Source organism: Anneissia japonica, unplaced genomic scaffold (assembly GCF_011630105.1).
Source record: "Anneissia japonica isolate Jap-2015-1 unplaced genomic scaffold, ASM1163010v1 scaffold11144_len554210_cov170, whole genome shotgun sequence".
Taxonomy (NCBI): Eukaryota; Metazoa; Echinodermata; class Crinoidea; order Comatulida; family Comatulidae; genus Anneissia; species Anneissia japonica.
The window spans coordinates 232,453-243,447 of NW_022708762.1; the positions used below are offsets into that span (position 1 = coordinate 232,453).

Sequence of the window (10,995 nt, forward strand, 5' to 3'; positions counted from 1 at the left end):
GTTATAATTCTTATTAAATGTATTTGTATGAAACCTTCTGTAATTAATCATTTGTTTTGTGTAGGACAGTATAAATTTTATAGCATTTCATTTCATACACTAAATAATTTACTAAATCGTACAACTCAACCCATAAATGGGACCCCTTTCACGGCCTGATCCATTGTCTGGTTATTGAAAACATGTCTATCTCTCCCATCTGGAATGATTAAAGTAGATTTTAAAGTAACTTTAAAATGGTCACAATGGTGGTTTGTGGTTAAGGATTTTGTAAGATTAAGTATTTGTTACAAATATGTGCATTAAATTCATTTTTCATTTCAATTTTAAAATGTGTTGTAAGGCTAAGTATTTGCTGTTTTTAATATTTAATTAAATGTTTATAATTTAATGTATAATTTAACTTGAATGTTTAAATTAAATGCTTAATTTAATGTTTTTAACATTTTAACTTAAAATGTGAGCATGCTAATTGATACTGTAACTTATGCATCTGTTATGCATTTCCAAACATATATTCTATAAAATTCCTATACAACTTCTAAAGCAAAGGTTATAGATGTCTATAGAATTTTCTATAGAATTTCTATACAGCTTCTAAAGAGAATGTTATAGATTTCTATACAATTTCTCCAAAAATATGAAGTATAATTATTTGCGACAAAATGATACACATATTAAACTCTATGCATTATTTAGTTACTCAACATCAGACCATGAGCCAAATGCAATAGTTTTATTTATTATTATTATTTAATAATGTTTCATGTTCAAAACCAAGCTTCTGCAATAACACATTTATTGAAAATCCAGTGTAGGTCATAAATTGTGCAACAAACTAATTTTCTATAGAGTGGAATACAACATTCTATAGAAAATAGTAAAATTCTAAAGAATGCGTAAACTCTATAAAACATTTCTATAGAATTTTTTTGCCTCTATAGAGTTACATAGAACTCTATATAAAGTTCTATAGAATTCTATAGAGCTCTATAGAACTTTTTTGTATGGGTATAATGTCATACCACACCCACACACAGGGAATCACAGGTATATGTCAAATGCATCTTGACATTGTTGACACAGAGTCGAATGTAGTACCTTTTCAGGGACATAATGCATAAATAAGCCTACTAATTATTTGGGGGAATGTCTGCATTCCTATACATAAAATGGTTGTTTTGGGCCATAAATATGAAGGAGACAACAAAACATGCTTCTTATACATGGCCTAATAATGAAAAGTTACATTACAGATTTTCAACATTTTAAAAATACTGTAAATGGAATTCATTTTACAGGCCGTTGTAATGAGCTGTTTCTATCAATACCTGATTATTATGCGTGTCTTTGACTTATGGATATATAATTGCAATGTCAGATATCAGGAAGTTAGTGTTACGAAACAGTACCGTAAAACCTCGAATTGAAGGCCCGGGCTTCTTTTTTTTTTTTTTTTTTTTTTTTTTTGAGAACTTTTGATGGGCTTCTTTTGACGCTACTTTTGTAAAGTAAAGAGGGGAGCTATTTTTCAAAATGAATGCTGTAAATGTTGTGAATTTGTGCTATGAAACAATATATAAGACCACTGTAACACCAATATGTATAACGGAGTGTTAACTTGCATTAAATCACCTAAACTACTTTATAAACCAAGCTTGTATTTAATTTATTTTGTTTTCTGAAATTCATGTACAGTCTATGTACTGTACCATTTCGAAAAGAAGCCTACTCTCTTGAAAAGAAGCCCATGGGCCTCTTTTCGAGGCTAATTTTGCAAACTAAGGAGGGGGGCTTCAATTCGAGATGGGCTTCATCTCGAGATTAAGCCCTTTGGACTTCAATTTGAGGTTTTACGGTAGATGAATTCCACTTTGAAAACATATATATTTTAATCTTACATATCTAAAAGAGTTAAAAACGTAAGGCCAGTGCATAATTTGTGTATAATTGTTACCGTATTTAGAATTCAAGTTTATAACATTATTACTGAGACGTTACGGTACTTGCATTATTTTAACTTTAGATTATTCGCAAACGAATTTAATAAAGTCACGTGAGCGAACACTTCAATAATAATTATTAAACACTATAATTAAAATATTATATAACACACATATTATTTTTAAAAAGAATAATTTTAATAATGTATTTTATTTACCAATAAATATTATTCAGAGGCGCATCACAAAGAAATTATTAAAATAATTGCTAGAACTACAATTTCATTACACCTTTACAATTAAAATACAAAGAAAACAGTTATAACTCATGGAAACACATATTTACAATTAGCCAATGAAATTCGTTAATAGACATACAACGGAATCAGATTTCACTGTTAAATGCGCATTTCTATCTGGTCATTGAATTAAAAAGAATATTACACTATAATTACCCATTGACGACATGACCAACGCAGGTCTCAAACTCACAACTATCATTCGGCTCTATTTCTACCTCTCCTATTACACTAACACACTTTCGGAGTACTTAGGAGGTCGGAATTCCACCAGAAATATAACAAGAACCAGAACCTCTCGATTAAAAGCTTGAAGCCTTGCCGCTGTGCCATAATTGAACGATTATTTTTTCAGTATGTCTATTACCGAATTTTGCGCAATGACCGCCGCTTCTTGAAAGTCATTTTTACCTTGTTGTCCTGCAGAAAATATGCTTCGCGGCAATCTTGTATTCATTTTGTCTTAAAGTGTACACAACAGGATTTACAGATGAATTACAAAGGACTACAAACCAGGCAATATCGAAAGACAAATAGTAGTCTGTCCAACCGGCACAAAATATATCGGATACGTAAAACACCAAAAGTGGGCTAATAAACGATATATAAGCGCCGACCACGATTATCGTTGTCTTTGCAGCTTTCATTTCAAATTTTAACCTGCTCTTTTGCTGCGAATGCATCGTACGTATCTCTGTCTGGATACGTATTTGGTGGCTTCTGGCAGTTAAAAAAATAAGAACGTGAAAAAGAACAGTCACAAATACCTCAACAAACATTATCGTGAACCCTATGAATTCTGTTAGTAAATAATCTCCAAACGGAGAGTTAGGACAGGCAAATAACGTAGTTTTTGGAATGAGGTGGTACATACATGCTGAAGGCAGAATGAATAACCAAGGAAGGATGATATATGCTGTCACTACGGCCTTCCTTTCACTGTGAGACTGGTAAAAGTATGGTCGTGAAACAGCTATATATCGGTCCATACTCAAAAAAAAGATATGGTTTAAAGAAACAAATGTAAACATTTCTCGGATTATGGCTGTTATCTTTATAAAAATGTTCGTCCGGGCAAACATGTACGATGTAGCGTTTAGAATCATGATGCAACCCGTTAAAATATCGACTGACGCTAGACTGCATATGATGTAATTGCTCAGACGATGCATATGCCTTGTCTTTCGTATGACGTGTATCACAAATGCATTACCGATAATGGCTAAAATTCCAAAGATCGAATAGCCGATAATGTATAGGTGATGCCTATACGCCAAATCGCCCGGTTTATCGTTGTCAGGAACAAACAACCCATTTCTTTTAGAGACTATCGAAGCATTCATTCTTCTCGTTGGATTCTTTACGAAGAAAAGTTGAATATCATGATGCAACCAGGTAAAACATCGACTGACGCCAGACTGCATATGATATAATTGCTCAGACGATGCGTATGTCTTGTCTTACGTATGACGGATAACCAATAAGGTATAAATCAAGCCTATACGCCAAATCACCTAGTTTATCCTGGAAAAATTCAGGGACAGACATCGTATTTCTGTACTAAGCTGTTGATAAATCCATTCTTGCTGTAGATAATACACGTTTAGAAACGAAGAACCAGTATTCAAGTCATTTTAATCCAATAATAGGCCTACTATTAAAACTTAATGAGTTGTTTGTGACATGGAATTGCATATGTCATTTCTCTTCCAGCATCCAATCTACACATTGAAGTATTCTGTATAATACTGACAAGCAGGAGCTTTTTTTGAGAGCAATTAACTCAAATTACGTCCGTCAAATGTTAGTTGACAGTTTCATAATGCTGTTTAAATTTTCTCATTTAAATTAAATTCCATTATCATACTATTTTGAGCAAATAACCAAGTAATGCAAGTTTGGTTAGGCCTATGCTATTGATGGTCTTGTGGTACACTAGAGGGCGTGCTGTACAAGGCAGTAGATATGGATTTTGAAGCTAAAGTGACAATATTTTGGAAAGTGTAATGTAGGCCCAAGGGACTTGGCGATTATCCTGTAATACAAAGATTTTCAACCATGATCATCCACCGTTGGATAAAAGCCTTACCATGCTGGTTCCTGATCTCGGTATTTTGCTCTATTTATTTGATTATATTTCTTTTCCTTATCAAGAAATTATTCGGATTACAATGAAATATACCTCGATATTCCAGGAATCTTGTTTGCTTTTACAAAAAATATTTGTCTAAATGTTCAATACAGTAACTGTTAAAGTAGCAAAAGAAGCCTCCCATCTGACATAAATCACTTCTCCAATAATTCGCATGAGTGAGTATTTAAGTTAACAGCGTTACAATCATTGTATTGAGATGTCAATCAAATCAAGTAATAACGATAATAAGACCAATATGTTGTATCCTGTCATTTCAGATCTTTTTCAGCCCTCGAAGTTTTCTGACGTGCTAATTAACCTAATGCACTGTAGCCTAAAATTTTAGCTTACTGTGTTTCAAATTAGCTATTGATTTTTTGAAGCTTTGACTGTTCAAGGTATTCTACAGTTAAACGTTAATTATTTTACTAGTATGTTATTATTATTGACAATTAAATAAGCAACTCGTGGTTTAGTATGAGGTATGGCAAAATATACTTTTAAACGACAGATGGGAGGGAATATTCATCAGCGGTATCTGCTTTATAAATGATATTTTGTCATTGGCTACTTCAATAGTCTTTTTTACCAGCCGTCTCCAGCAGAACTACAAGTAGAACGTTGAAGTTACAAGAGTTCTTGTTGATGCCTCGTTTGAAGTTTGAATAAAGTCCGTATGAATAAAGAATACGTGAGTGATTTTCTATTTAAAAGGCCTGAAAAGTGGAGGTCTTTGGTAATGAGAAATTATGTTTCCTTGCCAGAAACTGAACCAAGGAGCCTCATGGTATTCGAAAGCAAGCATATTGACCACTAAGCTATTCAACTCTCCTGTTAAAAAGATGCAGAATATTTGAAGAAAGTAACTTTATATTGCAAATACACAACTTAACCTTAACTTTTACCGTCAATGATTCAGCAAGCATAAACAAAATATAGAGTAATATGACTTAGCCCATGGTGGATATGATCTATGATATTTAGGCCTACCTGCGACATACAACTATAATTTCAGAGTCCGTTTATTGGCAGTTTTATTGTGTGTAGGCCTATGGCGGATTTATTTTTCACTGCTTGAAATGCACACTACCACCTCTGTACTCGTGTTTGTACTCACAACGTTTAATGCTTTTTTTAAATTACAGTTAAGTAGAAAAGTTACACGAAATGTTTTTTCCCCCTTAGTAACGGCAATAGGCCTATCTATTACGCATATAACTTTATTTTGTTTGATTCCAATGTTATTTGCCAGGACGTATGGATAAATGCTTCAAAAAGGAAATAATTGTATTAGTCAACTTCCTGAGGCCTAATTAGATTACGGTTTAGAACAGAAAAAGCCGAACAGTCGAGCTGAGAGTACACACTTCGTCACCTAGAGAAACAATGAACGGTTGCGGTTTATCAAGCCTCTGAACAAGCTATATTTTTGGCGAAGAATACTGCTTAGGCCCTCCTGTACTGGAATACCATTGGACAAAATAATGACGTGAATGTTTTAATAGGTTGGTATGCTTTATGTGATGGTTTACTCTGTAATTCAACTTCACAATCTGTATAGAGCGGCACCTTGACAGTAAGATAACATAATGATAGACTGTCGTTTGAATCATATTTTGGCATAGATTCAGTTTAAATTATATTCGTCTAGCATAATGCAATAATATTGAACGTAATAATGATTTAAACAAATTAGTATTGTATATTTAAACGTCAGGCTGTAGGTACACCCCGAGGCATTCAAGTGGTCCACTTTGTCAGGTTTGTTGCATCTTTCACTCTTTCTTTAGGCCTACGTACGACGAAACATATTTTGATCGGAAAATAACTGTAAACTCTATGTCTCATTGAAATGAAGAATTTATATATAAGATATCTTAGCGAAGGGGTTTCTATTTGCATAAGGCCGGCCTATAAGCAAGGATTAAAACCTTCACATGTAGACATACCGTGGCATAATGTAACCCTATGCCCTAATGTAGTCCATCACTATCTAGATTATAATTTAAAGGTATATATTTGACAACAGATTCTTTATTAAATTGAATTAATTATTAGTAGACTTAACAATACATATAGACCTAGACCTACGTATAGTCCTACTGTATGTTATTATTTTCAAGATAGTAAACTAGGCTTATAATTACATAAAATAGCGTTCGTATTTATCAGAAAGTTTATTAAACTCAGAACAATATTTTTAAATTTCATATTTATTTTTCATAATTTAGATAAATAAAACTGACTGACGTTCTGTTTCGAATGAAGCGCGATGGGCATATACCGGCTGTTTGTACTTCTATGCATGTTGATGTTTCTGTTCTTTATAGCAACATTCATTCTGTGTAAGTAAAGCAACCAACGCAAATGATACATTTAGGCCTATTATTAAAGTAACTGTTATTTATAATTATATAATTACATTATTTTTGTAAAGATAACAAATATTAACAAATATTACAATTATAACATTATTAATATTGTTATTAATATTAGGCCTCATTACTTGACCTATCGACCTATTTTATTATTATCATTATTATCTTCGTTATTACAGGGAACAGTGAAATTTAATTTCACTGTTCCCTAGTTATTATTACTATTATTAGGCATATTGGATTCGATTGGATTTATTCGGTGTAAGCACAAGGGATAGCCCACGAAACTCTAGAAGAAGATTATTTCTATTAGGGTCTTTCTGGTGGTGATTGGACAGCACACCATGAGACAATCCCCTACTCTTTTCTGAAGAGTGTACTGCGTTCTTTAACGTGCACATGTGCCAAAAATGCACACGAGACCAACGGAAGCGTCTAATCCGACAGACGGTGCGCTATTGTAACTTGTATTTCAGCCTTCAAGCTGAAACACAAGGAGAGGCAGCAACGGGAATTAAACAGGGGACCTAGAGATATCCACGGTTCGGCACACACACACAGTGGCTACGACCAGATGATGATGATGATGATTAATTATTATTATTATTATTATTATTATTATTATTATTATTATTATTATTATTATTATTATTATTACTATTATTATTACTATTATTATTATTATTATTCATACTATTATTATTATTATCATCATCATCATCATTATTACTTGTTATATTATTAATATTATTATTGTTCCTGATTCTAAGTGTTAGGTTGTTTTTGTTTTCCAGATAGGCCAATCACCCTGTTACATAAAGGAGAATTAGTACATGATGAAGGATCAATGGCTCATTCAATTCACTCGTTTATACCAAGAACAAAAACGCAAGTTGTTTTGATGACCTTTCGGAGGTCAGGATCAACATTCACTGGTGAACTCTTCGGCAATAATCCAAGATCTTTCTATCTTTTTGAACCTCTACATTTTTTGCGACACTTCGGTAAAAGACCAATGGACCCTACATATATTAAGAACATCAGTCGGTCGACATTGGAGGCAATTTTGTCGTGCCAGTTCAATCGCATGCCTTTTCGTACATTATGGTATCATGACTTCCCCGACTACATGTGTTTCTATGGCGATGCTTTACGAAGTACCTCGTTCTGTTCTTTCTCTCACTTGCCTCTTTCTACTATATACAATGAGATGAGTAAAAAGTGTAAACAAAGTGATTTGGTTGCTATCAAAACGATACGATTATTCAAAATCAGGTACCTAGAACGTTTTGCAGCGAATTCAGAGAATAATTTAAAAGTTATCCACCTTGTTCGAGATCCCAGAGGGACAATATTCTCAAATAAACGCTATTTCAAGAATAGCGTCAAAAACATTACAACATTAGCAAACGATCTCTGTACTTTTATAGAAAATACAAGAGAACGTGTGGAATATAAATCGATATGGTCGGAAGATCGGTACATGGAATTGAAGTATGAAGAATTATCTTTGAACCCGCTTAAGGTGGCTAAAAGGATATATGACTTCATTGGTTTCTCTCTTCCTTCTGAAGTTGAATTTTGGATCAGAAACAATACCAATGTCACCAACGTTTCCAATGGTTCGATGGTTGTCGCAAAAAATTCAAAAACGGTTCCATTCGCTTGGCGACAGTCGATGGACTTTCAGGATGTACTGTCTGTCCAATCAATGTGCTCATCAGTTATGGTTAAAATGGGATATAGACTTCTTGATAATGAAGAAGATTTGAGAAATAGTCAAATCGAGTTGATACACTAACATCTTATCTTGTGTTGAGGCGAATTATTTCCGTAAGGCATTGAAATCAAGAACTATTAATTAGCACAGGGAGAAGGGTGACAGGGTGTTTTCAGTGGAGTAATGAAGAGGCATGCTGGTAAGCCCCTTTCCCACCTAGGTTGATTTCATCGTAGAGTCGCACGAGTTCTACGAGTTAAAAACTCGTGATTTGGGGAAGGACGTACCCAGCTAATAATATTACGTTATAAGAACGTTATATAATAACGTTATAGTTTGGTAATAAAAACGCTATTTTGTAGAACCATGTACGTACTTTGTTTAAATCACTGCTACATGTCAACTACTAGAGGTAATGTTTTGATTGGTTAAACAATTTTGGTACTAGTGCATATAAGCTTGCTAATATGGATAATTTTTTTCATTCCTGATGATGTCATAATTAATGCCGAAATATTGAATCCCAACACGATAGCGTGTATTTCAATACTTGGAGTATGTATTATACTTCTTATGTACGTACTTATAAAATGAATTTCACGACGTCACAACGTTTGAAAGTTCTTACAACGTTGTGTGAACATTATATTGTGGCATACTAAACTACAAAGTTCTCGAACGTTATAAGAGCGTCTTGTGTTTACTGGATACGAGCTTGCTACGCAGGGGCGGATCTAGGTTTACATTTAGGGGGTAAGACTTTTTTTTCATAAAAACGACAAAAAAGGGGGGTCGGTGTCATCCCCCTGAAAATTTTGATTCTTAGATGGCGGGAAATGAGCTGTCCAGACTTCTAAGGTGTTTTCTAATAATGACTTTTAAGTTCTTCAAAATTCAAGGTTTTCTCCTCTTGAAAACGGTCAGGTAAACTTTCTCATTCTTATTAGAGTAAATAGACCTACTTATGTTTGTATACGTACATAAAAAAATTGAGTTGCTTACGTATTTTTTTCCATGAACGGATAACCCCAAAGAAGAAGGAGGGTCCGGGGTCCTCCCCGGGAAGAATTTGATCACTAGATGGCAGGAAATGAGCTTTCCCGACTTGAGGTGTCTTTTAATGACTTTTAAATTCTTTAAATTTTAAGGTTTTCCTCCGCTTGAAAACGGTCAGGTAAACTTCTCATTCTTATTACTGTAAATACTAGTAGCCCTTCTATATGTGTATGTACAGTACATAACAAAAATTGAGTCGCTGCATACATATTCCTTTTTCAATAAATCGATGAACCCCAAATAAAACGGGGGTCGGGGGTCATCCCCGGGAAAATTGTGGTTCTTAGAGGGCGAGAAATGAGTGTCTTTTAATCAAAATTCAAGGTTTTCCCCTTTTGGTAAACGGTCAGGTAATTTTTTCTCATTCTTATTACAGTAAATAGGCCTATGTGTGTACCGGTATACAGAGAATTTTTTTTTTCCCAAGGGGGGTCAGGTCCCCCTAACCCCACCCCACCCTCAGATCCGCCAATGCTATCGTGTTAGCTACGAGTGAGGTACGACCTTGAGTTGATTACGAGTTATATACGAATTATGCAGAGCGAAGCACCGAGAGAGCATTTCTCAGTCGGCTAATCTGGTGGTAGCCACAGTGTGTGTGCTGAACCGTGGAGATCAAGGTCCCAATTCAATTCCCATTGCTGCCTCTCCTTATTAAAATAGCGCACCGTCTGTCGAATTAGACATTTAAGCCGTTGGTCCCGTGTGCAATACACTCTTCAATTCGGAAAAGAGTGGGGAATTGTCTCCTGGTGTACTGCACAATCATCACCAGAAGACTTATTCTTCTGGTGGTGCAGTACAATCACCACCAGAAGGACCCCACTGTAAATAAGTCTTTTTCTATGCTTTTACCGAATAAATGCAAAGTAAAATGTGTGATTCAAGAGAAGTCGAGGATCAATCTCACTTTGTATTATCAAATGTAATGCTTACAATGAACTGAGAGTATTGCTATTCAATGACCTGCAAAATGTCATCGCCAATCTTGACCTGCTATAATGTGAGCAGAGGTTTGTGGCTCTTATAGGGTCATCCGATTTTGACACCTTCTCCTCTTTAGCAAAATATATTCAGAATACATATTCAAAAAGAGAGTCCGTCTAGGGCAAATAATAATTAAAGCTAGTTGCTATATAACTGTGTCGATTTGAGCATATTATATTATATTATATTATATTATATTATTAATAGGTCCATGATTTGAGAAAGCTATGTCGCACGTTCGACATATATACGCTTATACATTTTCTGTTACTGTATTTTGTCTGTATTTACTATATTATGATTGTTTTGATGATGTCAATAAAAGTTACTTACTTACTTACTTACTTACCTACTAATCGATGGGCCCATATTAGTATGAACATTTCTCGAATATTATAGCATTACCGCAAGACGGTTTAGAATTTTAGGGTTTGTTTTAATTATATATACTGGTATATATAATTACTATATATATATA

At 34.1% G+C, this 10,995-nt stretch overlaps 3 protein-coding genes across 5 annotated transcripts in view; 1 reads left to right on the plus strand and 2 right to left on the minus strand.

The window, feature by feature from the left end:
• Positions 1-1,115, minus strand: part of LOC117106558 — a 51,389-nt gene extending 50,274 nt beyond the window's left edge. The window contains exon 1 of the mRNA XM_033247941.1: positions 1,026-1,115. Coding sequence (XP_033103832.1) covers positions 1,026-1,115 — 90 coding nt within the window. The remainder of the gene's footprint in view (positions 1-1,025) is intronic.
• Positions 1,116-1,781: 666 nt separating this feature from the next.
• Positions 1,782-3,928, minus strand: LOC117106573 (trace amine-associated receptor 8b-like). The gene has a single exon (XM_033247956.1). The coding sequence runs from the start codon at positions 3,664-3,666 to the stop codon at positions 2,650-2,652; it is 1,017 nt and encodes a 338-aa protein (XP_033103847.1). The 5' UTR covers positions 3,667-3,928; the 3' UTR covers positions 1,782-2,649.
• Positions 3,929-5,690: 1,762 nt separating this feature from the next.
• Positions 5,691-8,954, plus strand: LOC117106575 (carbohydrate sulfotransferase 1-like). Of its 3 annotated transcripts, XM_033247962.1 has the most exons (4): positions 5,691-5,881; positions 6,094-6,137; positions 6,608-6,721; positions 7,549-8,954. In XM_033247962.1, exons 3-4 carry the CDS (start codon positions 6,649-6,651, stop codon positions 8,553-8,555), a joined length of 1,080 nt encoding a protein of 359 aa, XP_033103853.1. In that variant the 5' UTR covers positions 5,691-5,881; positions 6,094-6,137; positions 6,608-6,648; the 3' UTR covers positions 8,556-8,954. The 3 variants fall into 3 exon arrangements, with proteins under 3 accessions (XP_033103853.1, XP_033103854.1, XP_033103852.1); XM_033247963.1 differs by having other exon boundaries at positions 5,691-6,137; XM_033247961.1 differs by lacking the exon at positions 6,094-6,137 and having other exon boundaries at positions 5,692-5,881.
• Positions 8,955-10,995: the final 2,041 nt, after the last annotated feature.